Source organism: Octopus bimaculoides, chromosome 3 (assembly GCF_046866305.1).
Source record: "Octopus bimaculoides isolate indiv1 chromosome 3, ASM4686630v1, whole genome shotgun sequence".
NCBI lineage: Eukaryota > Metazoa > Mollusca > Cephalopoda > Octopoda > Octopodidae > Octopus > Octopus bimaculoides.
In genome coordinates, this window is record NC_142930.1 from 63,262,247 (window position 1) to 63,288,656 (window position 26,410).

Below are 26,410 nucleotides of genomic sequence, written 5' to 3' on the forward strand. Positions count from 1 at the left end.
GAAATTACTCTGAAAGAAATCTTTGCAGAAAGGTGAGTAGATTGATTTTCATGTTATCGCAGTTTTGTGAGATTTGGCTGTTATTTCTAGCATGTGGATAGTCTTCTTGAAAGCCAAGGCCGTAGAATTGGGAGGGGAGGGGAGGGGAGAGGGGAGGGGAGGGGAGGGGGGAGGTGGTTGGGGTCATTTTTTTTTTTTCTTGAAGAATTGAAATTTTACAAACAAATTTTTTTTTCAGAATCGGATTCTCCATAGCCGAAAACGTGAGATTCCGTAAAAAAAAAAAAAAAAATCAATATATATCCATTTTCCTAAAAGTTATAAGGGAAAAATCGGATCTTGTGAATTTTCCGAAAGTCTTCTCTCCCCCACCTCGGTTCGTTTGCGCAATTTTATTTTTTTCATTTTTCGTTTTTTGTATAGTTGTTAAAACCGGGCAAGCTGTTTTTTTTTTTTTTTTTTTTTCGTTAACGGCTAAGGATCTTTATATTGACCGGTGATTCCGTATGGAAAACTTCAGCTGAACTAATCTAAAGTTCTGAATCACAGTAGCACTGCTACCATAGCACAAAGAGAAGCGCACCACGTAAGAATCTTATGTTACAGTTTGAACTAAATATTAAACCTGAGATATGCGGGAAATTTAAAAAAAAAAAAAAAGGATTATATTACGAATAGTTATTTTAATGTTTCGTCAAAAAATTATTTATATTATAATGTAAAAGCATAAATAATCAATTCCCTTTATCATTAGTAGTGTAAGTCCAGTTTGATTTTAAAATAGTCACACAAATCGCAAGGGAGCGAAAGGCAATCAATCGTCCAGTTTTACACTACATGTAACAGTTGTAGTTTTGGAACGCTTCGCTTTTCACAAAAACAATTTTATTTTTTACATTTTCTGTCAACCACATACAACCACAGATCCTGTGTTGTTGCTCATAGCAGTCAAAGCTCCCTCAAGAAATATTATACATGGACTTACCGAGACGAAAAATTATTTTTAGTTGATCACGCGACTTCTTTTCATTTGTTTGAACCAATATTAAACGGTGGAAAATATATTTTGGTAAAATGTTTTCACTATTTTATAAGTTTCACTCAGTAATTTGTTTCTGTCATTTTAAAATTAAGAAAATGTTGAGGAATGGATCGCTGTTATTTCTACTAGGCGAGTGACATATGGAGGCTATGTGGCTTACTGAGAGCCTCAAGTGTTAAAAAAAAGAAAAAAAAAGAGTGAAAAGGAGAAATATTTAAAATGAAAAGCGAATTAATTCAGTGTAATGCGAAACTGGACTAGCGCCAAAACTGATCCGGGACAATTTACTAACATCAAAAGGCTGATCCAGTCTAGCAGTTGATAGCAAAACTCAGATAACAGATATACATAAACAATTTCCTCAACATTTTAAAGAATTGTTATCTGTTTTTAGTTTGAAGTAAAAATAAAATTGAAAACACACACACATACATATACAAGAAATTTAAAAAGATACGTTTTGTTTATCGTTTTATGGTTTTGTCAACTGAACAAGTTGACAAACCCATAAAGTTATAAAAAGGTATCTATGTAATGTACGCACTGTCATGTTTGTGTGCATACAACCACACGTTTGTATGTATGTACATATATTTGTATGTATACACAAACACAGGAACTTTTAAAACGAAGTTAAATGTGTAAAAGTGAATATATATGAGGTTATGTTTTTACAGATTAGCACACTAAAGTGTTATAAATTATATATATGTATATATATATTGTGTATAGATTAAAAACAGTTTTAGCATTGAATTATAACGTTCAATAATGATAAAACAGAAACAATTAACTTTTTGACGTCTCATTTCATGCTAAATATAACTTTAATATCTTGCAGTGTGGAGAGCTCTACCATGCTTACAAGTAGTACCCCGGGTAACAACACCATAAACTGATCAGTGTTTTACTAATAACAACACTAATCGAAATTGCACTTATTTCAGCTGCTGTAGATATTCATATTTAAGCCGATATCTTCTTCACATATGTAAACCAACAACGAGTTTACCATGGACCCAGACACGGCGGCTGCCAACATTCGTTCCTTATCATGTAAGTTGGACACAGAATTAAAAAAAAATACCGATTGGAACAAGGTTGTCGAAATATTAAAAGAAATCAGCGAAATATTCAAGACAGAGAGCAGCCGTAGGTAAGACACCTTCCAGCTCTTTTCACTAATATATAACCGTTATTTAATTTCCGAAAAGTAAGAACACGATAATGTTTAATCTTAATTGCCACTAAATATTTTCGTCTCTCCTCTTTCATCTGCACTTGTTTGCTGGGCCGAAGTTAAATTTATTTATTTTTCTTTAAAAAACTAATTCACTTTTCATACTCGTGTTCTTTTTTCTTATGTTCAATGTCTACTTAAAATTTTCAGTCTCCCCTTTAACGTTCTAATTATGTGTCATTTCCGATATAAACGATAATAACACTTCTTATTTAGTCTATGCTTTAAATTATTCAAGCACACAGAGACAGGGGACTCAGTTGCTCGTATTTTGATTTTTAACATTCATCATTGCTATGATTATTACATAACAAGCATTACTTGATAACAGTTTGTTTTCTTCAGTCACACCCATGTTATTACTTATAATCGACCGCTGGATTAAAATAGACATGTAAACAAATGTTCTGAAAAACTGAATGAATGAAGCAATATGAAGGGCATAGCTACTGTAACTATATTGTTTGATTTATCTATGCTATTGAATTGCTTCAGGGAGCTAGTTATGTGAATTTCTATCATTGTTCTTTCTTTTCCTAGTCATTTCAATTACAAAAAAAATATTTAAAATATTTTTTAAACGTTGAGTGACGCAGTATTTTTTTTTTTTTGACGTTGTTTTACTTTCACTTCAATTTTGGTCGATTAATTCACTTTTAATCACCTATACATGCACTATCATACCTTCGGAAATTACTATTTATTTATTTATTTATTTTTACTTATTTTAAACAGCCGCTCGCAATATACTTTGCGTGTGTTCATACATTTCAACTGGAGTTAAAATGTTCAATTTTATTGCTCAGTACGCTTTCTGTAACTAACGTTAGCTCGGCAGGTGGATGCCGTATGAGTCATTAATGATATGTGGTCACCTATCTTATCTAAACTATTTTATTTTATTTGTTTTTTCCACATCTTAGTTCTTCAGATCGTTAACAGTTCAAGAATCTTTTAGTACATATCGTTTTTTTTCTATTTTTTCTCTAAAACACATTTCTTTTGTATTGTAGCAATAAACACATGCGTTAACGAGAGTTAAATAAATCAAGTGTTTGCTTTATTTCTCTCTCTCTTTATATATATATATATATATATATATATATATATATATATATATATATATATATATATATATATATATATATATATATGTGTGTGTGTGTGTGTGTGTGTGTATGTATATATATATATGTGTATGTATATAAAAAATGAATTACTCAAACCAGTAATTCAGTAAATTATAAATGCTTGTTTTTGCCGGAAAGGTTATAGTAATTTGAATTGCCTTTAATACTATAATACCAGTAAAAATAGTGATGCTTCTTTAATCGTGGGAGAAGTAAAATCATCCTGGGCAGGAGTTGAGTTAGATTCAAACAGTCGAACTCCAGACTAAAAATGCCTTTACAGTTTGAGCAAAATAATGACTATTAGTATTTTGTGCAATAGTTTTAATTTATATTCATCAATTAATATTGTTTTCATTATAATATGGGTGTTTTGGTAGAAGGTAAAAATTTTACATCTACTACGTTGTCCCTTATACTTTATTGTACTTGCTCAATTGAAAGTCATTAAAGAAAATGACTGTCACCACTTAGTCTTACCACTTATTGTCTAGACAAGAAAAGGACCAATAACAGATGACTTGCGTAGCTAACACATTCACTTATTTGTGTGTGTGTTTGTATGTATGTATGTATGTATCTATCTATCTATCTATCTATACACACACCTCCACAAAAATATTAATTATACAAGCTAGGCATACAAATTATGTGTGTGTGTCTGTGTATCTATCTATCTATCTATCTATCTATCTATCTATATATATATAATATATACATACACAAACACACACCTCCACAAAAATATTAAAGAAAGTATGCATTTCATATATATATATATATATATATATATATATATATATATATAAATATATATATATATATATATATACACACACCTCCACAAAAATATTAAAGAAAGTATGCATTTCATATATATATATATATATATGTATGAAATGCCTACTTTCTTTGTATGATGAAATCATAATTTGTATGTCTAGCTTGTATAATTAATATTTTTGTTTCTTAAAGTCTTTGGCATTTGGGAGAAAGAGGTTATCTTGTATTAATTAGTATTTCCATATTACGTTGGCTACTGTTTGGTTATAGTCAGTTAAAATTACGAGTATTATAATTATTTGCCTTGGTAAATCAGCCTGCGTCACACCACAATATGCTACTATGTAAAAGTGTTGGACCAAGTGACTTTGACAAGTACTTTACATGGAATGCACATATGATTAAACTGCTACTATTAAGCTTGTGTTTATTCTACAATAGGTGCTACTAGAAATAAACCTTTTGAATTTATTGTTTGGAAGGATACTCTTAGCTGTTTAAAGTAGTATGTAAGCATTTAAAGATATTTAATGATTAGTGTGGTGGAAGTGAAAGTCTTGCTAAGAGTAAAAAGAAATGAGATGAATTTGATCTGCATATGTCTGAGAGATTATATGTCAGCAAGCTAAACTGGCTGTTGGTAATCAAAAATGGGAACTGTTTAATAGAGTAATAATGTATGGAAAGCAATACTAGTTGTCTAAAAAGAGAGAAACAAATGAAATAAACCATCATGCTATTAGAACTGTTTTTTCCTCTGAATTGAAGAGTATAACTACAAATTTACAAAGAAAAGATACGCTTTATAAACTCACATTAAGTTTCTTTATTTGTTCGTTTGAAGAAGAATGCTCCTTGGAATTCTCCTGCATTATATAGTATCTTTAGGATGATTGAATGAGTTTAATATGTTGAGAGAAAGAGATTTAAAGAACATATTGAAGTAGGAACAGTATTCAGCAAGATTTATAAAGTAGAGGTTTGTAGCAGGAATTGATGATAAGGTAGAGGTACAATTCTGCTTGATGGTTTGTGCAATCTAATACCCTAGTTACTGAAGCAGGTGCAGCAATTAAAATAGGGAGACAGTTCTTAATGGTGAGATAAATCTGGACCTTGTATCATGGAAACTAACAGGTATAAATTACTGAAAAGAAGTCAATCTCTCTGAAATAGTTTTAAAAATCCTGAGAATGTTGACTCCCAGATGAACATACAGATATTTTTGTCTTTGAGAGTGTAATGTTGTTTAGTTATGAGATGATCTTTCAAACATTTCAAACATAATTAGTTACACATTGGTGAAATAATATTTGTTTTGGTGGTGTTAACTGCTATTAATCTGCTCATCCCAAAGTGAATTGGATGAAGATCCTTCTGATGTGTTTAAGGCTAGTGGAATGTAGTCAAGATTTTGAGAAGATGGTATTTCTTGGATGTATCATAACTAGGAATGTGTGGCTTGAAATGATGAAAAGATAGTCATTACTATAGAAGAGAAAAGAGGTTCCGAACAAACAGCACATTCTTGAAGAATGTCAAAATTGGTAGGGTGTGAAATGGTTTCACTGATGCCTACTTTAAAAGAAGTAACTAATATTAAATTGCCAATCTAATTATTAAGTTGTGGATCTAGTTTGTAACTAAGAATTTTAAATCTTTGTGTCAATTTTATATGCAAGATCAGGAGTTTGAATGGCAATTTTGTTTAAATCCAAACAGTCTAGGCCAGATGTTAGGTGTATATATTAACAAAAAAATGTCACTTGTGGATTTGACTTTTCAGAATCCTCACTGATGTTTGCTGAAGAAGAGTTAGGATTTAAGGTGGTACTGTTAGCCCTTGAGTCATCTGTGATCAAGAAAAATCATGTTCAAAGATGTACCAGCTATGATTACTCCACTTTTTATTTAAACAGAGTGTATCCAGGTTTACATTATTCAATGTGGCCTTCATTTTCAAAATGATAGGATGTGATTTAAGGAATATTTTGCTGTTATTTCAAGTGGGCTGATCAACTGTATCTCCATAAACTTGGACATGTTTCAAGTGTGAATAATTAAATATTTTCACTGTGGTTATCTTTTTTCTTGTAGATAATAAACTTCTACTTCTATATTTCATAACTGCAGGTGTGGCAGGTGCAGGCATTGCTGTGTAGTTGAGAGGCTTGCTTCCCAACCATATAGTCTTGGGTTCAGTCTGGACAAGTGTCTTCTATAGCACTGGCTGATCAAAGCCTCACAAGTGGGTTTGGTAGCTGGGAATTGTACGGAACTAAGTTGTGTGTGTGTGTGCTCTTGTCTTGACATTGTATAATAGGTATAACTGACTGTCACTGTCATACAGTGTCATTCATTTTCAATATTCTGCAAGAACATGTCCAATCAGGTGGAAATATTACCTTACTTGGAAACAAGTGAGGGTTGGCAACAAGGAGGACATCCGACTGTAGAAAGTCTGCCTCAATAAACTCCATCTGACCTGTGCAGGAATGGAAAAGAGGACATTACAACAATGATGATGATGCTATTTAATTAACTCCCAGTTAACCTTGATTGAGGAAACCTCTGTGATAACTGAGCATACTATTCTTTCATTCTTTTACTTGTTTCAGTCATTTGACTGTGGCCATGCTGGAGCACCACATTTAGTTGAACAAATCGACCCCAGGACTTATTCCTTATAAACTTAGTACTTATTCTATCAGTCTCTTTTGGTGAACCGCTAAGTTACAGGGGATGTAAACACACCAACACTGGTTGTCAAGCGATAGTGAGGGGACAAACACAGACACACAAATATATATATATATATACGACGGGCTTCTTTCAGTTTCCATCTACCAAATCCACTCCCAAGGCTTTGGTTGGCCCGAGGCTATAATAGAAGACACTTGCCCAAGGTACCATGGAGTGGGACTGAACCTGGAACCATGTGGTTTGGAAGCAAGCTTCTTACCACACAGTCACTCCTGTGCCTATTTTTTTCTTCTTTTTTTAGGTCCAATGTATACCATGTTCTTCATTTGTAAGGTAGCAGGGTGTGATTTGAAGGAAATGTTTTTACCCCCTGCCAACCACATTGACTTGATATTTTATAATGGCAGAATCATTAGCATACTGAACAAAATGCTTAGTGGTGTTCTTGTGTGCCTTTACATTCTGAGTTCAATTTCCACTGAAGTTGACTTTGTCTTTCATCCTTTTGGAGTTGATAAAAAAAAGTACCAGTTGAGCACTGGGGTCAACGTAATTGGCTAGCCCCCCCATTTCCTGCTTTGTGCCAAAATTTGAAACCTATATTTAGATAGATTTGGAAAGAAGTTGGTTTGATGACAATGTTGATGGGAGCAAGAATGTTTCTGGAATGCCATTGATATAGCAATTGCCTCCCTAACATAATGCAGATAAGTTTAGGTAAGATAGAATTGAAAGAAATTTTGCTATCTAAACGTGGAGGTCAAGTACAATAGATATGTGTTGGCTTTTGCAGTAAGTGACCATGTGGTATGAGTTTAGGAATGTGAGATAAGATGGTGATGAGGAAGAGAGCAGAAGAAAGACGGAGTTGTTATGAATCATTGAGGGTGTCAATAGATTCGACTTCTAGTGCAGATTTGTCAGCTGATTGAGTAAGAAAGGTCAAAGCTTGAGTTGTTGAAATTTTCAAGAATCCTACTTGAAATATGATGTAATTGTTTTTATTATGAGAATTTAGACATTTTGAGAATAAGCAGAAACAGTGTGAGAATATCTTTTATCTTTTACTTATTTCAGTCATTAGACTACAACCATTGGTACTGCCTTAAGGAATTTTAGTCAAATGAATCAACTCTAGCACTTATTTTCTAAGCAATAAGAAATAGATGCTTGTGCCCAATGGCGAGCTTTGAGTGGGAATTGAATACAATCAGCAAGTCTGTTGAAAAAGCAGTAAACATTAAAATTCAGCATGGTGGCGTGTCAACTCGGTGAGGTTGGATTTATCAATCAGATCAGGGGTTTTCAAACTTTTTGACTTGTGAGGCTTTGATCAGCCAGTGCTATAGAAGACACTTGTCCAGACTGAACCCAAGACTATATGGTTGGGAAGCAAGCCTCTCAACTACACAGCAATGCCTGCACCTGCCACACCTGCAGTTATGAAATATAGAAGTAGAAGTTTATGAAATTTATACATAAATATTTGCTTAAAATAACATATATTTTTACATTTATTTATTTAACAGTATTTAACAAATAGGTTTATTGTCAATTAAAAGATTTCGATTAAAAAACCTATATAAAATCAAATTGCCCATAAAAAGTATTTGCTGTCCACGGACCCCCTGTCTTGTCCTTGCGGACCCCCTGTGGTCATCGGACCACAGTTTGAAAACCCCCTGAATTAGATAGTTTCTTTTTTTTCTTTTTACTGTTCATGAATTTGGTGCCAATGATTGTGAGGTTAGCTGATTTAGGATATGCCAAAAATAAAGGTAGTGCATGAAATGCTGTTGGACTACCAACATATGGACCATAAATTGAAAGCTATTGCAAGTGGTTTGTTATGTTTCTGAGTAGCACACTTAGTTTTGCATATTCCTTGCCTCCCCTCTGTTGAGGATAGATGTGTTATTTGTTAAATTGGGGAGGGTGCTATATAAAGAAAAGTTTATTATGCCTGTGTTTATGACTTGTTACTACCCCAAATAAGACTTCAATGCTTCATAAGTTATTGACTAACATAGGGTTACAGTGATGGTAAGTGGTGGGGGTGGGGTAGAGGGAGTGTGAAGAGAAAAGAAGAGGGAAGAGTGAAGAGAAATAACAAGAGGGGGAGTGGGAGTTTGTGATACCACTGTGTGTGTGTGTGTGTGTGTGTAAGCTGAAGTGTAGTTAAATTTGAAATTCTTTCAATTGTTTGGAGGTTAACAAGCATCTATTGTGTGGTAAAGAATATAAAATATGTGTAGCTAGGTGTGCAACAGTCATTCTTGCAATATGTTACATCCAGGTAATGAATGTGTGTGTGTCTTTCTCTCTATCTCTCTCTCTCTATCTTTCTATCTCTCTATTTTTCTATCTCTATCTTTCTCTCTCTCTCTCTCTCTCTCTATCTATCTATCTATCTATCGTTATCTCTCTCTGTCTCTATCTCTCTGTCTGTCTGTGAGAGAGCGTGCATGTGTGTATGCATGATAGGCTTCTTTGCAGTTTCCATCTGTCAAATTTCACTTGAAAGATGGTCAACTTGATGCTATTAGTAGAAACAAGTGCTTAAGGTGCATCATATCCAAAGCTATCTGGTTGCAAAATGAACTTAATGACACAGCCATACTTGTGTCTGACAATGCTTAGCATATAAAGTTTTCCAGAAATTGTTGGTATGTCAATCTTAATATATACTGTTGGTGGAATTATTCAAATTGATGATGCTTAAGTGGACAGTGTAGTGTCTTCTGTCATGAAATAGACAGTGTTTATGTTTGCATTTCTTAAATTGTTTATTTACTCTTTACAGTTTTGACTTATAAATTTGGATATTTGGATCTATTTTAAAACGGGGGCGCCAGTTTTCATTTATGTTTTATGTAGTGTTTTTGGTACCGAAAGACTTTCAAACTTCGTATACTTATCTATTTTGTGTTATAGAACAGAAAAATATTTTTGTATTCGAATTTATTTCATGTAAAAAATTGTCTTATTTCGATAATTTCTACTAATCACTGACGTCTATTCAGTTGAAAACAGTTAGCACTGTAACGGTGTATATCGTATTAATCCACTAACCCTAACCCTAACTCTAGAATCCGAACTCTAAAATTGTTACACACACAGATACGCTTAGCTTAATTTATTATATAAACAATATATGCGTATAAATTACGATTAAACCGGATGAAATATGTCACAGGGAATAACATTTTTATGACCGCCCAGCAGTAAGTCTATTGAGCTGAATAGACGTCAGTGATTGGTTGAAATTACAGAAATACGACAACTTTAACATGGAATAACTTGGGAATTCCTTTTTTTTGTTAAGAAGACTAAGAGTAAAAGATGTTTTATATGACACATTCTACCAGTGTCCCAAGTTTCAAAGTGTTTCGTTAAGAAAATACTGGCACCCCCGTTTTAAAATAGATCCGGATATTTTGCCTATTATTAGAGCAGAAAATAAAAGAACTAATTTTCAGGGGAGCAGCTGGGCATGTTACTTACCCAGGGCAAAATACAATGCTTGCAATAGGTTTAGTTGCATGCTATTCAGAGCTTTTGATTCTTACAGTCATTGTGCTTCACACTTTTGCATTAAAATATTATTTGACTCTCCCTGGAAAATACATTGATAGACTGGAGCTACTTACATTACAGGTGGACTGCATATTATATTCTTTTCTACTCTAGGCACAAGGCCCGACATTTTTGGGGAGGGGGCCAGTCGATTAGATCGATTCCAGTATACAACTGGTACTTAATTTATCGACCCAGTATACAACTGGTACTAAATTTATCGACCCCAGTATACAACTGGTACCTAATTTATCGACCCCAGTATACAACTGGTACCTAATTTATCGACCCAGTATACAACTGGTACTGAATTTATCAACCCCAAAAGGATGAAAGGCAAAGTCAACCTCGGTGGAATTTGAACTCGGAATGTAAAGACAGACGAAATATGGCTAAGCATTTTGCCCAGCGTGCTAACGTTTCTGCCAGTTTGCCGCCTTTGCCCTGCATATTATATTGGAAAGATAAAGACAGCAAGCTGGCAAAATTGTTACATGTTGGGCAAAATGCTTAGCAGCATTTCATCCATATTTACGTTCTGAGTTAAAATTCCGCCAAGGTCGACTTTACCTTTCATCTTTTCAGGGTCAATAAAATAAGTACCAGTTAAGCACTGGGATCAACGTAATTAACTACCCCCCTCTCCGAACTTGCTGGCCTTGTGCCAAAATTTGAAACTATTATGTTTTTTTTCTACTCTAGGCACAAGGCTTGAAATTTTTAGAGAGGGGGGCCAGTCGATTAGATCAAATCCAGTACGCAATTGGTACTTAATTTATCGACCCCGAAAGGATGAAAGGCAAAGTCGACCTTGGCGGAATTTGAACTCAGAACGCAACGACAGACGAAATACTGCTAAGCATTTCGTCCGGCGTGCTAACGTTTCTGCCAGCTCGCCGCCCTTTGAAACTATTATATTGGAAAGATAATGGTGAATAGAAGTGTTATATTTGAAAATACCAATGCCATAAAAATAATTGGCAAGACTTCATTTTGTACATCCCCCCCCCCCAACTCCCCCCAAATTTCACAATGCCGATTTTTGGCAATTTTCCGGAATCTCCGTATCCTAAAACGGAGGTTTTTCGCAAAAAAAACACCCAAAATTTGCGAGAAAATGGGGGTGAGGACGGGAAGAAATCTTTCCAAATAATTTAATGCTTGGGATCAATTCCCACTTTTAGCACTATGAATGCGTAAACGTTGGTGCAGATTCAAATTTTATAAATTTATAATTCCTTTTGTTGTTGTTTAGCTATAGGTCAACCTGTATTGAATAGATTAATAAACAAAAGCAGTCTTGGTATTTGTTTTATAATATTTCTATGGTCTTCCCTGATAATTCATAACATTTTGGATTTCCTGCTAAATGGCAAGCAGTTGCAAATAGTTATCTCCCTTATATTTTGTATTTACACAGTAACTTCCCTTAGAGAACTATTTCTTGAAGCTCTATTGCAGGTTTTAACCCTTGGTCTACCAGAGAAAATGTATGTCACTAATTACCAACCGGGTCCAATGGATCCAATAATTTTCTTTTAATTAAATTTTATTCAAACTACCGCTATTTCTATGCTACATTATATATGCTTTCAGGTGAATGAAGAATTATTGTTTCTCACAAATTTAATAAAAAAATAAACTTACAGAATACTCTTTTACTCTTTTACTTGTTTCAATCATTTGACTGTGGCCATGCTGGAGCACCGCCTTTAGTCGAGCAAATCGACACCAGGACTTTTTCTTTGTAAGCTTAGTACTTATTCTATCGGTCTCTTTTTGCCGAACCGCTAAGTTACGAGGACTTAAACACACCAGCATCGGTTGTCAAGCGATGGTGGGGGGACAAACATATACACACACACACACACACACACACACACACACACACACACACACACATATATATATATAGATAGAAATTTTGTTTTTGCCAAAAGTTCAAAAAGATTGGCTAAAGCTTGGGAATTTAGGGAGCTTGAAGATGTCTCTCTCTTTTTCTCTTTCTCTCTCTCTCTTTCTCTCTCTCTCTCTCTCACACACACATACACACAGAGGCTGCTTTTGCATTTTTTTTTACTGATTTTGCTGGAGTTGAAGTAGTTGGTAAATGCTATTCAGTTTTTAGATGACATTAATTTTTTATGAGAAAAACCCTTTAATAGGGTCCTTTTTACCCTTTAATCGGGTCCTTTTTACCCTTTAATCTTGTCAAGGACATGTCAGCCTCTCTAGTGTTAATGCAATGATAATATACACCAATTACACTCTGTAAAGTGGTTAATGTTAGGAAAGTGTTCTAACTGAAGAAACCATGCTCAAATTAAATGTACAAGAAGTGCTCCTCTGACTTGTCTAGGAGGTTAGTAACTCTGAATAAGAACTGACTTAGCTCATGATGACCTGTCCTACCCATGCCAGCATGGAAAGTGGACATAAAATTGTGATGAAGATTTCATGATTGTCTATCAATTAACTTTACTTGAGAAGGCTTTTGGCAAAGAAGTAACAGACTGATTAGTCTGTGTTCTTTACATGAACTGCTGCAGTGCAGGTATGGGTGAATCACTTGTAGGGTTTGGGGTTATGAGTTTTGGTTGTGTGGGATGTGGAGTGGCAAACCTAAGAGAATAGTTTCAGTCATCTGTTTAGTAGTCTCTGATTGGATAGTGGTTAAGTACCTGTGCAACTAAACAGTTAGCATTGAACTGACAGGGTTTTAATTAGTTGGGTGACTTGAAATACCATAATGTCATCATCATCATCATTTAACATCCATCTTCCATGCTGGCATGGGTTGGATGGTTTGACAGGAGCTGGTAAGCTAGAGGAGTGCACCAGGCTCTACTATCTATTTTGACATGAATTTTATAGATGGATGCTCTTCCTAATGCCAACCCTGAATATAATTTGGGGTTCCATAGTATTTGGCTGTTAATTTATTTTGTTCTTAAATGTCACCACTTCATCAGAATAGGAAGGATAATGACTATGACTCTTTTGAGGATCACTGAGACAGGTAGGTGGAAGGGAGGAAGTTAATCCACAGACTGAATGCTTTAGAATCCTGAGGTTCAAATGGTGGTGTTAAAGCAGGCAATTCCCATCTACTGAATTTCACTCACAAGGCTTTGTTGATTGGTCAGAGACTATGATAGAAGACACTTTACCAAGGTACTATGCAAGATTGTACCCTAAACCGTGTTGCTGCAAAGAGAACTTAACCATATAGGCCAGTGGTTCTCAACTAGGGGCTATATGACCCCTGAGGGTCCATATAAGATTTTATTGGGTTCATGCATGCAAAATAGTAAATTGGAGACTCATAGAAGTATGTGAAAAAAGTTTGCTTTTGGTGTATCTATTGCAAGAAACAGATTTCTTTCTCTAATGTCTTACATAGTTCAAACTAAACAAGTTCAAGTTTATAGAGGTATCTATAAAATTAGTTTTTAAGCATTGAATGGCTATGGGGGTTCACCAAAATAAAACAGGATTCAAAGAGGTCTACAGACAAAAAGTTTGTTGAGAACCACTGATATAGACAAACTTGTATTCATTTAATGCCATGTGTGTGTCTAAGTGAGTGGTAGTCAAGATAGGTAAGTGGATTGGAGAACCTGATTGGTATAAATAGTGATTGTTTGGTGAAGGCTGAGGTTATAGGTGAGAAAGAGATGAAGGGTGTGTTGGTCAAAGATGTGTATTGAGAATGAAACTAATTGCTGTGAAGAGTTGAAAATTGCAAAAGAGATTTAGTTTCTATACCATTGCTATTAGTATGCAATCAGTGCAAGAGTCAAATATTCTTTTCTACTCTAGGCACAAGGCCTGAAATTTTTGGAGAGGAGGTTAGTTGATTAGATTGACTCCAATATGCAACTGGTACTTAATTTATCGACTCCAAAAGGATGAAAGGCAAAGTCAACCTCAGCAGAATTTGAACTCAGAATGTAAAGACAGACGAAATATGGCTAAGCATTTCGTTCGGCATGCTAACATTTCTGCCAGCTTGCCATCTTGAGAATCAAGAAATATTGCAAATGCTGAAAGTTACTGAGGACAGTGGCTTCAGAGAGGGGTAAAATGAAATATATGTCCTTGATGCAAGAAAGTTTTTGGTGGCTGGAGGAATTTGGAGATTTGTAGGAATCACATATTTGGAGGAAAGGAGAATTTAAGTTAGAGTAACTGGAAGCCATTGTTGTTGATAACCAGAAAGGAGAGGGTCATAAAAGCAGATACCACCCTTCAGGACGTGTGGTTTAGATGTTTAGTAGGGCTGATATTTGGGGGTCTATGTTGTACTTTAGTGTAGAGGCTTTAAAGGAGAGTACGAAGACTTGTCTAGTAGGTTTAGTGTTAATTTTCGGGTTAAGGACGTGTATAGAGTGTTAGCATACCATAAAATTATGAAAAAACGATTATCCCTTTCTTGTAACCTGGCCTAAATGCGGACTGAGTGGACTCACTAAAAAAAAAAAAAAAATCCCAAATGTTAGGAGGTGGTAAAAAAAAAATTACATAAAAAATTTGCCAGTTATGGAAATAACTTCCCAGAAAAAAGATTCATGAAGTTGCTTAAATACTTCTGATTTTAGCCATTAAACATTTTTTGAATTGTAATTTGAGTGTTGTGTGAAGTACTGATAGATGTAGCTGGAGGTTTTTAGAAATCATTTTTCACTTTTTTATTCAACAGTTTACCAGAATTTTGATGGTATTTGATAATAATTAAAAATGATAGTGTATGTAATCAATTACAAAAAAATGAAAAAATAAAATTTTAATCCTATGGAGAAAATGTAAAAAAGTAATATAAATTTTAGTTGAAATTGTGGCATCTAATTCTCATTTTCCCATCAATTCACACGTAAAATTTTCCTTAATTTCAGAAAATTAATGAATTTCAGAAGTTACCTCCCTTATACTAGTTTGTTTCCTATTTTATAGCCTGAACATTGCGCTCTCGTACCTCAATTGCTTATCTTTTATCTTTTACTTATTTTAGTCATTGGACTGAGGCCATGCTTGGGCACCGCCTTGAAAAGTGTAGTTGAAGAAATCCACCCCAGTACTTATTTTTTTTAAGCCTGGTACTTTATCGGTCTCTTTTTGTGGAACCTCTAAATTATGGGGGATGGACACACGCACGCGCACACACATGATTGGTTTCTTTCAGTTTCTGTCTTCCAAATCCACTCACAAGGCTTTGATCAGCCTGAAGCTACAGTAGATGATAACTTGCCCAGGGTGCCACACACTGGGATTGAACACAGAACCATGTAATTGGGAAGCAAATTTCTTATTATTACACAACCATGATCAGGATTATTTTGTCTTTTCGTTTAATATACTCATGAAAATGTAAGTGGTAGACATCCAGAAACTAGTTACAACCACACTTCTAATTTTTTTCAAAGAAGGGCTCTTTGTAAAATGTGGAAACCCACCTCTCTTCCTGGCATGAACAACTTTTTCTTAGTCATTTCATAGTCACCGAGTAATCTAAATCAACTCTGTTTAAGAATGGCATGGAGGTATCAGGTTGATATCTTCATTGTCTCTATATTAGGTACATGGTCTACAGACTTGAAGTAGAGAGGGCATATAATTGATAAGGTTGCAAATAGTAACAAAAGGTCTTTGATAAACCTAACTAGATGATTTCTAACTTTTGCACAAGGCTTCAAATATTTGTTTACAGAGGAGTGTTATTATCTATTTAATGGATTCAAGTACTTGATAAGTACTTATTGTATGTATGACAAAATGAACTCTAGCAGGAATTGAACCCAGATTATAAAGAAGTATATGTAAAAATGTATACAGTGTTTAATTTGGCATTTTATCATTTCTGTTATTTATTGTTCTAGTAGTAGTAGGGATGATGATGATTCCTTACATTTGAAGTAGTAATGTGATAATAATAGTTATGATTCAGAAGAAGGAAATGGTTGATTATATTGATTCAATACTTGATAGGTACTTTACCTTCTGACATTATGATACAAGTAAAGTCAAACCTCTGCAAGATTTGAACTTGAAACATAAATGGTTGTAAATAAATACTGCATGGCATTTTCTCCATTGCTCGACCTAATTGTAAAATTATAAGTAATAATAGAAAATAAATTTTTTAAGTGTCCCAAGATAATGAAGCCATACTCTGATATTTTAAAACAATGTTGTTATAAAAAAAGGAGATCTTTTTTTTATCTATGTATCCTTCATGACTGAGGGATTTGATTCTGATACAATCAAGGTGATAGATACTTAATGAGTCTACAGTGTATTGACACAGTAATAAATTAGGGCCAATTATTTCAAGATTAAGAAGAAAATTTCCTGAAAATGTTATTTAATCCTGTAGCATTCAGATTAAAATGTATTATAATTCTTATTTATTGACATTGTTTTGAATTAATCAGACATGTATTCTTTTCCCTTTTGAAATTTTGATGATGTGATTGTATATTTTTTGAATGACATTGTAAGGCAGGTCTGAGAGACCCAACCTGGTTGGTTTGAACATCGTTTGTTCTCTCTATATATTGCTTCACATTTTCTCTCTCTTTCCATCCTTATTCTTCTCCGAGTTCATTTTCTTTTCTATTTTTCTTTAACCTTGTTTTTTTTCTTCTTTTTCTCTTTTTTTTTTCTTCCTACTCATACTGTTATCTCTCTCCCTCTTTTTTCATCCGTTTTCTTTTTCTTTTTTGCTTACCTTCTTGTCTTTCCAATTCTTTTATCTTCTTCATGCCCTTTTTTCTCTTCTTTACCGCCTCTCACATTCTTTCCTACTTCCTCCCTCTCTGTTTCTCTCTTCATTATCTCCTGTCACCAACCCCTTTCCCCTCCCTCATTACTCTTTCCATAATATAAATACATTCATTCTCTTCTGTAGCTTGACCGTCTCTTCAGAGTTCCTTGAAACAGCAAGTACAATTCTAGAAACCTATTTGGCTGAATCAAGAGAAGTCAAAGGTTTAAATCAGACAGTTACTGAAGTCTTTAGATGTTTACGCAATTCATGCATCGGTTCAAAAGATAACCAAGACACCATTTGTAGGTATGGATAAGTCTTACTTTTTTTCATTGATTTTATTTAATTTTCTTATAAAAAATGGTAAAAATACAGCAACAGGAATTTGCTCTATGTATAGATTAAACCAATAGCCCTTATTCCAGCCTGTTTGTCTTTGTCAGCTTCCCTCTTATTTTAAAAATTTCAAGACATATTATTCTTGTTCCTGTAGTCAGTCAGTTTTCTCAGTGTTATTCTAAGGGAGGTAATAATCTAAATGGTAAAAATTTAAAGAAAGAAGCAGAAGAGAAGACAAAGAAACGGAAATAGCAGAATTGGGGAAAAAATAGAAAGAGAAAACACAAGAAAAAGGGAGAGAGAAAGATGAAGGTTTACATTATTCAGCATTTGTATGTTCAAATTACACGCATGATCAAAATATATATCATAATGAAACATTGTCATGAAGATCTGTAAATTTCTGCATTAGAAGATATAGCAATCGATAGTCAAAGTAAAATAACCTTAGTTAGGAAATAGCTGTGGATGTTACACCCTTGTCTTTTCCATGTTCCTAACCAAAGGCTCTGGCCATGCTGGGTCACTACCATTCATTTTTTTCTTTTTGTGTGTTATTAAGTTTAAATATTTATGGGAATTATGAGAGTAGATAGATACATACATTAGTAGAAGAGAAAGTAGATATTCAAATATGCTGCCTTATAGTTGGACCTATGACCTTCTCTTAAAACATTTTGCTTGACTACCTCTGATCCCTGAGTCTATTCAAGCACAATCACCATAATTTGATAGCTGTAGCAAAGTTTTGTTCTCATTTAAACCTACTTTACATTTCAAGGTAAATGAAATCAAAATCAGTTTTACTTCAATTTAAAAAAAAAATCTCAGTATATATTTGATAATGCTTAATTTTTTGTTGATAAAAGAAGTATAATTGTTTATCCCTTATTTTGATAGTGTACTGGCGTTTTTTTTTAGCATTTCAAGACCTGTGAAAGGGAGGTTCCTTTTTCTTCTATGGATAAATTTACCCATTTTATAAATGCTTTTCATGTGTTTTTCAGAAACTCTCGAATCCCACTTCTGGCTCGAGACTTTATTCGTATGATCTTAAAAGAAGGAAGTGAAGATGGTAAGAGACATATTTTAAAAATTAAAAAAAAAAAAAAAAAAATTTGAATAATGAATTTCATTTGAGATTTAAAAAATTATTTCCTAACAAATAAATTCATGTAATTTCCTAAGTTTACCACTGAAAACACTAACAGAATATTGTTTAATAAAATGACATAGCCCTGAAGGTAGAGAATCTTGCATCTTGATACACCTAAAGCAGTTAGAACCTCTCACTGGCTTGGTTTTAATGACAGTGGTCATGTCATATAACACTATTAATTGGCCAAATATTATTTTCAGTGATATGCTGCCAGAGTGTCAACAGAACAGAACATTACATTTCTACCGTGTTTTTTTTTTGTCTTTTTTTCTTTCTTTTAGAAGTCTAATATGTCACCTGGTTGGTTGTTGTTGATGTTTAACCCTTAGACAGCCCTGATTGAATAGACTAATGATCAAAAGTGTTTTAACAATGATCATCCTGTATATATTTTTTTTATATATGCTCAGGCATGGCTGTGTGGTTGAGAAGCTTGCTTCCCAACCATTCAGTTCCACTGTGAGGTGCCTTGATTTAGTGACTGTGGGTCTGTAGACTCTATGAAAGCTTGGGTAACAGATTATGAGTAGCAACTAATACTCCTGGAATTTCATCATGATATATCACAAAGTGAAACTTTGCAATCATATGACCTTTGAGATCTTATATTTGTGGCTCATGTATATAAATGACTTAACTGTACTCTTTTCTTAGTATTGGCAGCAGAGTTGTTCCTCCTTCATTGTCTCATTCACTCAGTATGCCTTTCATGTGTAGGTTGCTACACTATTCCTTCATTTTCCTGGAATGATTACAGACCCACATATCCAGTTTTAAGTGTTGCACAATTATATGATGATTTACCTTTTAGAATTTCATTCCTGATGCCAATACCTGCTGACTGGCTTCCGTGCCGGTGGCATGTGGAAAGCACCATCCGAACGTTGCTGATGCCAGTGCTCCCTGACTGGCTCCTGTGCTGGTGGCATGTAAAAAGCAATATTCAAACGTGATTGATGCTCAGCCTGCTTGACTGGCTCTTGTGCTGGTGGCACATAAAAAGTACCCACTACACTCTCAGAGTGGTTGGCGTTAGAAAGGGCATTCAGCTGTAGAAACATTGCCAGATCAGATTGGAGCCTGGTGCAGCCTCTGGCTCTCCAGACCTCAGTCAAACCGTCCAGCCCATGCCAGCATGGAAAACTTGAATGATGATGATGAATCTATTTACACTTGATCTGTTTTTCTTTGGGGGCTACTACCTCAACTGGCAACAAAGGGTTTCTCTCGCAGAGTGAAAGGCAGATTGTACTTTGCTTGTATATGAAATGTGATGCTTCTTGATAGCAAAACATGGTCCTTGAATGTAGAGAATTGGCAAGAAATGAAGTGACCATGCACCACTGGATGTGTAATGTTAATGTGCATGAATAACAGAGCACAAAAGAGTTAAGGAAAACTGGAAATAAGAATTAGATGTTGTGTGCAAGAAAGACGATTGCATTGATAATTGGCATGTAACGTGTATGCAGAATAATGGTTGCGTGAAATGCTAAGCGCTCCAAGCAGATGGAATCTGTGGAAGAGATAGCCCTAGGAGGACATGTGATGAAGCATAAAGACTGATCTTAACAAGCTAAATCTCATAGAGATGATAACAAGATGGCTTGTGGGAAAATGCGGCAGGGGAGCGGAGGGAGGGGCACTCAACCTATGCAAGTGAGAAAAATGGTTGTTACCATGCTGATGGTAGAAATGGAGATTGAGATGTATAATATTCACCATTTGAATCTCTCTTGATTGTTATGGCCACTCTCCTCTGTTACACTTTCATTTACCACCTATCCATCTCCTACCAATGTGCCTTCCTACTATCACTTCATCTCTCTACCATCATATTACATGTGTCCTGAATGATGGCATCACATTGAATCTGTCTGTTCAATTTTCTCCTTACCAATCATTACTTTTTGATTGCTAACAATCACTCTCTCACATTCTCTCTCATATCACTCATTACTGACATCTTTCACTCCCTTGTCATCATCTTCATTGCTACCATCACTTTCTCTCTCACATAACTCCTTCCATCATTCATAGTTGATATCTGTTTTTCTTCATCTCTCCCTACTATGTCTTTGAGTACTCTCTCTGCCATCACTCACTCTCTCTCCCTCTGTCTGTCTGTCTTTCCCTCTGTCTGTTTGTATCTGTTTATCTGGCTGGTTGTGTCTGTTTGTCTGTCTGTCTATCTGTCTATCCATCTCTCTGCTATCACTTTCTGCTATCTTTCTCTCACTTTAAGTATTTTCTCTTCTAGCATTCTGTCTTCCTCTTATTACTCTCTCTCTTCCCTCCATCAAACCACTCATATTATTTTTATCCTATCTCCTTACCAACAACCATCATGTAGTTGTTCTTCTCACTCATTCTTCCTTTACTCTTTCCCCTCTCACCTTGCTCTTATTACTCTAGTCCTTTTCCATTACTCTCTATTCTCTATTACCCTCTTGCTCTCATTATCTTCTTTCTTCACTCTCCTATCTTTTAAGGATGAGATGACCCTCTGGTGCTGGTGAACAAATGAATAGAAACAACATAGGATAGAGCAGACTTTTTAGTTTTGTCAATGATATGACAAACCCTCCAGTACTGGTGCCATGATAAAACACGCCCAGTACACTCTGTACAGTTGTTGCAATAGGAAAGCATCAAGCCATAGAAAACATACAAAAAAAGAACAGAAACAGTTGTTCTGATGAGCTTCCGCATAGTTTCTGACTACCAAATTCCAAATCTTACATATAAGGCTTTGGTCAACTTGAAAATGTGATAGAACTAATTTGGATGTATTTAGAATAAAATGTGTGTATTTTAGCATGTTAATAAATTTCATGAATTTTTCTTTCCTTGTAGCTGAAGTCCAACTCTGTTGTGCTGTACAGTTCATTGGTAATGCTGTGGTGAATAACTATGACAATCAAATACTTGTTTGGAGCAGTTTCTCTCCTGACTTCCCGTAATTATATTTCTTTTTTTTTTTTCGATATATTTATCTTGTTTCAGTCATTGAACTGTGGCTATGCTGGAGCACTGTCTTTAAGGGTTTATTTGAACAAATTGGCACCAGTGCTTATTCTTACAGCAGAGCATAATAATGATTATTTCTAATCTTAAATATTCTAACCAAAAAACAGTAGGGTGTATTTGAGGAAGATTTGGTTGCTGTTTCTAGCAGATTGACCAACCATATAGAAGTTCTCTCATTGACTCAAGATTCAAAGTAGTTGAGGAATTGTGTAAACCAGTCAATTTAGCAGAGAAAGATAGATTATTCTTCTGTTGTAAGATAGGCTGTATTAGAAAGTTATTGTGTACAACAGTAAAACATAAGGTGGAATAAATTCCATTTGGTTTCCACTTTAATTTTGCTGAACAAGTGAGTCCAAGTGTGGACTCAACTTGTTAAGTGAAATTTGTTTTTCAATTATAATGAAAGGAAAGTGACTAAGGTAGTTTGAGAATGGATGACATGAAATAGGTGCAGATGTCTTTTGAATTGGAGGTTGATGACAGCTGGTTCAGAGTTCAGGCAAAAATTTTTGGTAGTTAAATCTGATCTCAGGAGCATAGAGGTAAGCAGATGGTATTAATAATATAAACTCAATTAACCCATTCCAATATGGAAAAATATGTTTATACTGAGCATAAAATATTTTCTCTAGATTACCATTGTATTCATTTTGATATGGTTTAATGCAACAAACTTTGCAATGTAGATTCCATAACAAAGTGTTTTAGAATATTTTTTTTCATTCTGTTTCTATGCCATCTAATTAGATTAGTCTACAGTTTTATAAAAACATGTTAATGTGTTACTTAGTTAAATTTCAAGATTGTAAGTTTTTTTCTTCATTGGTAAACTTCTATAAAAGATTTATTATCAAAAACACTATGTGGAAGCCTTCTTGTTATTTTTATTATTATATATTTTCATTTCAAATATATTCTTGGTTTAAGTAATCAACGACTGAAATAAACTATTTACCTGTTATTTTTATTTAATTATTCTTTTGATGTGGAGGCAGTCTTTGTTATGTTTTATTGAGAGGATTTCTCAGGTTGTTGTTAGAGGAAGCAACTTTACAGTTAACTGGCGGGTGTTACCCATTTACCAACAACCCCTGCACCGAACTGTTTAATGTTTGCAGGCTTTTCAGTTCAGAAGAGGTCAGACCTTTTGTTTGGTTTGAGTTTTTTTTCTTCTCTTTTTGAATGTTTTTAGCATGTTTTCTAAGACTGAACTCAACACTGATTTCCCGTGTGAAATGTTAAACCTGTTTTGAATTGATTTTTGAGATTTGAACTCCAATTTTAGTGTTGCTGGGCGACAAAATGAGTTTTTAGTGTAAGTTGAAATTTTGGAGTTTATTTGTATGAAGTTTCAGTATAAATTCTTTGTCATTGTCTTTTACTATGATAAATTAGGTGGTGTTGATTTTCACCTCAGTTAGCTCTGACTGAGCAAACTTTTGATCAAAGGTATTCTAGCAACAACCATCTTGTTTTTTATCCAGACATAGTGTACCTAAGACTACAATTTCTAAAGTATCTTTATTTAAGATAATAGGGAATGAGTTGAAAGAAGTTTTACTTCTGTTTCTAACAGATCAAGTGAGCACATGTAATGTCAGAAAGATTAGGTGTTTTCTTATTGTTTGTCCCCAGGTCAGTATTGTTTGAGTGACCTGACCTGTGGTCAAAGGCATTTCATCCAAGACCATTCCATCTTTACCCTAGATGATACATCCTGGATCTAATTATCCAATGCGTATTGTGTTTTATAAGATGGTTGGGTTTGAGGAAATTTAGCTGCTATTTTTATTAACAAGGATGTTATTAGTTAATTATGGTAGAATTTTTTTCAATTCACTCTTATTAAATTTTGTGAAGTTCCATGAAACAGATACATTTCCAGATGTTCCGGTAATAGTAATGTAAGACACAATTGTTGCTGTAGTTTTTATTAATGATAAAGTAGCTTTTAGTGAGCTATTTATGTTTATTAATATATTTATCATGTGAAATTATAGAAAATATTTATTTATTATAATTATTTAGAAAATTTTTATTTGCAGAATTAAATGAAAAACACGATTTATTGTAGGCACAGCATAATGTAGTGAATAGTGAGTTTTATTCCAATTTGTTGCAATGATTTCACATTGGTAATCTCAATTTAAGTCCTACGAAAAATTTAATGGATTAATGACAAAAGTCTTTGATCTGTAGTTTGGGATTGTTATTTATTTTAGGTGTTCACATTTCAGATGTTTTTAGAGGCCTCCATTGATCAAGGTTGACCATAAATCTGCACAACTATGTGTAGGCTTAGGCAAGATTTTTTGAAGAAGAGTGGCAGTTTCTCATGTATGCAAATCTTTTCTCTCTCCATACCACTATTGTTTGTCCAAGAAATAGGTTGCTGCCTGAGGCCAATACAGATTGGCTCAGAGTCAGAAAGCACACAATCAGAGCAGATACAAAAGGCATCTATCTTGACCCTTCAGTACTTCCACCAATTAAATATTGTGAATCGAACCTTTTTTTATTGACTTTGAAAGGACGAAAGACAAAGTTGACCATGGTAGGATTTGAACGTAGAGCATAGTGTGTCAAAACAGATGCTGTGAAACATTCCATCCAACACTCATGATTATGTAAATTTGTTGTACTCTATCTAAAATCAGGTGGTCATTAAACAACTAAAGTTAAATAATTATTTATGAGCAGGGTATTTAGAATATTTTGCGTCTTTCCTCAGCTCATCTCCTTGATGAAGCTGCAGTCCTGGGCGAAGAAAAGACCAAGCCTGGCACCTAGAATGTTGTCCGGTGCTCACAGTCCTCTACCGGTTGGGCAATGGGATTGGTGGATGTTCCACCTTAGAAATTTATAGAGGATTAGTGGCAGGGAAGTGCAACAACATTCATGAGGTGACTCTGGGTGCTGATGAGAATGAACTGGCTAGTCTGTTCCAGAGGACTTTCCAGTTGGGAACTATCATGGATGATTTCTAGATGTCCTTGGCCTGGCAGTGCTACCGGGTGGGGTGGGGTGGTGCGCTACTGGTTTGAGATAAACTCTATTGGCACAGATGTGCTGTCAGACAGGCTTGTTCAAGGTGTGCGCGAGTGACGAAACCATTCTGCATGCCCTTGTTCAGTGTCTGAGCGTTGCTGATTTGTGGGGTCATGTTGAACAGCTGCTGTCATGTGTGGGATGGATCTGTCTGTTGGCCAAGTCTGCAGTGATGATTGCACTGCCACTCTCATTCAGTTGGGCAGGCGAGGCAGTTTTCTTTTGCCTGGTGGCTGTGGTGAAAGAGGTTGTTTGGTGGACAAGGCTGAGAGGCATGATGACAGATACATTCCTCTTTGGTAGAGCTCTCATTGACTTATTCAAGTTTCACTTGAAAAGGAAATTGAGAGTGAAGAGGGAAGTGCTGTCCTTGAGTGAGTTTATTTGAAAGGTGGGTGAAAGTTGGGAAAATGGCAAGAGTGGATGGTACTTCTCTAAGTGTAGACCTGTGAGTTGGAGAGAAGGAATTAAAGAGGGCACCTGCTCCTGTGGTTTCAGGGAAATCTTGGACAGTGGGGTTCCTCAATTATCCCTAGAGGCCTTCCTGTATCAGGAGGGCCACATCCCTATCATTCTCCCTGCCACTTTTTTTTTTTTAACTCTTGTATGCTATGCATATGTCCTGTGTATTCTTTCTTTCTTTCATTTATTTTTTTATCATTTCATTATATGTAAACCCCCACACTTTATGTCTGTTTTGTATTGTCCCCCTCATCCTTTGCCCTTGTGGCAAATAAATGCAATCATCATCATTATTATTATTAAGGCAGTGAGTTGACAATGTTTAACAGCATTTCATCTGTCTTTACTTTTTGAGTTCAAATGTGGCTGGGTTGACTGTCTTTCATCCTTTTGGAGTTGATAGAATAAGTATCAGTTGAGTACTGGGGTTGATGTAATCGGCTTACCCCTCCCCTGAAATTGCTGGCTTTGTGCCAAAATTTGAAATCATTATTATTATTAAGGCAGTGAGCTGGCAGAATCATTGGCATGCCAGGCAAAATGTTTTGCTGCATTTCATCCATCTTTATGTTCTAAGTTCAAATTCTGCCAAGGTTGACTTTGCCTTTCAAACTTTCGGGGTTGATGAATTAAGTACCAGTCAAGTACTGGGGTCGATGTAATCAACTTACCCCACCTCCCCAAATTTCAGGCCTTGTGCCTGTAGTAGAAAGGATTATTATTATTATCATTATTATTATTATTATTATTATTATTATTATTATTATTATTATTATTATTATTATTATTTCTTGTATTTGTTGTCACTAATTACCTTTTTGTTGTTGTTTTCTAGTCTTTTGTTATCAAGTTGTGATTGGAATTTGGGTCACTACACCTGCATGGTAGTTCACAATTGCTTGGCTACCTTAATTAGCCAGCCAAATGCAGATATCCGTCCAATTGATGTTAAAGACCCACTCATGCAATCCCTTATTTTAGCTGTTATGGACATGCTCAAAAAAGAAGATTCAGAATGGGGGTAAGTATTTTTTGCATTTTTGTAGGTTTTTGTTATTTCATATTATTGTAGCCCTGACTGAATAGACTTTTGATCAAGGATGCTCCATGTTACTCTGTCAAATGTAGT

General features: G+C 34.8%; 1 protein-coding gene across 2 annotated transcripts in view; it reads left to right on the plus strand.

Annotated features, from left to right (window-relative positions):
- The first annotated feature begins 805 nt into the window (after nt 1–805).
- Nucleotides 806–26,410, plus strand: part of LOC106870549 (ataxin-10) — a 63,888-nt gene continuing 38,283 nt past the window's right edge. Inside the window, exons 1-6 of one of the 2 annotated variants that reach the window (XM_014916673.3) lie at nt 806–1,069; nt 1,884–2,198; nt 17,382–17,546; nt 18,587–18,654; nt 21,595–21,697; nt 26,117–26,302. In XM_014916673.3, the coding sequence (XP_014772159.1) occupies nt 2,056–2,198; nt 17,382–17,546; nt 18,587–18,654; nt 21,595–21,697; nt 26,117–26,302 (665 nt within the window). In that variant the 5' untranslated portion in view covers nt 806–1,069; nt 1,884–2,055. The remainder of the gene's footprint in view (nt 1,070–1,883; nt 2,199–17,381; nt 17,547–18,586; nt 18,655–21,594; nt 21,698–26,116; nt 26,303–26,410) is intronic. The other variant, XM_014916674.3, reaches the window with a different exon arrangement.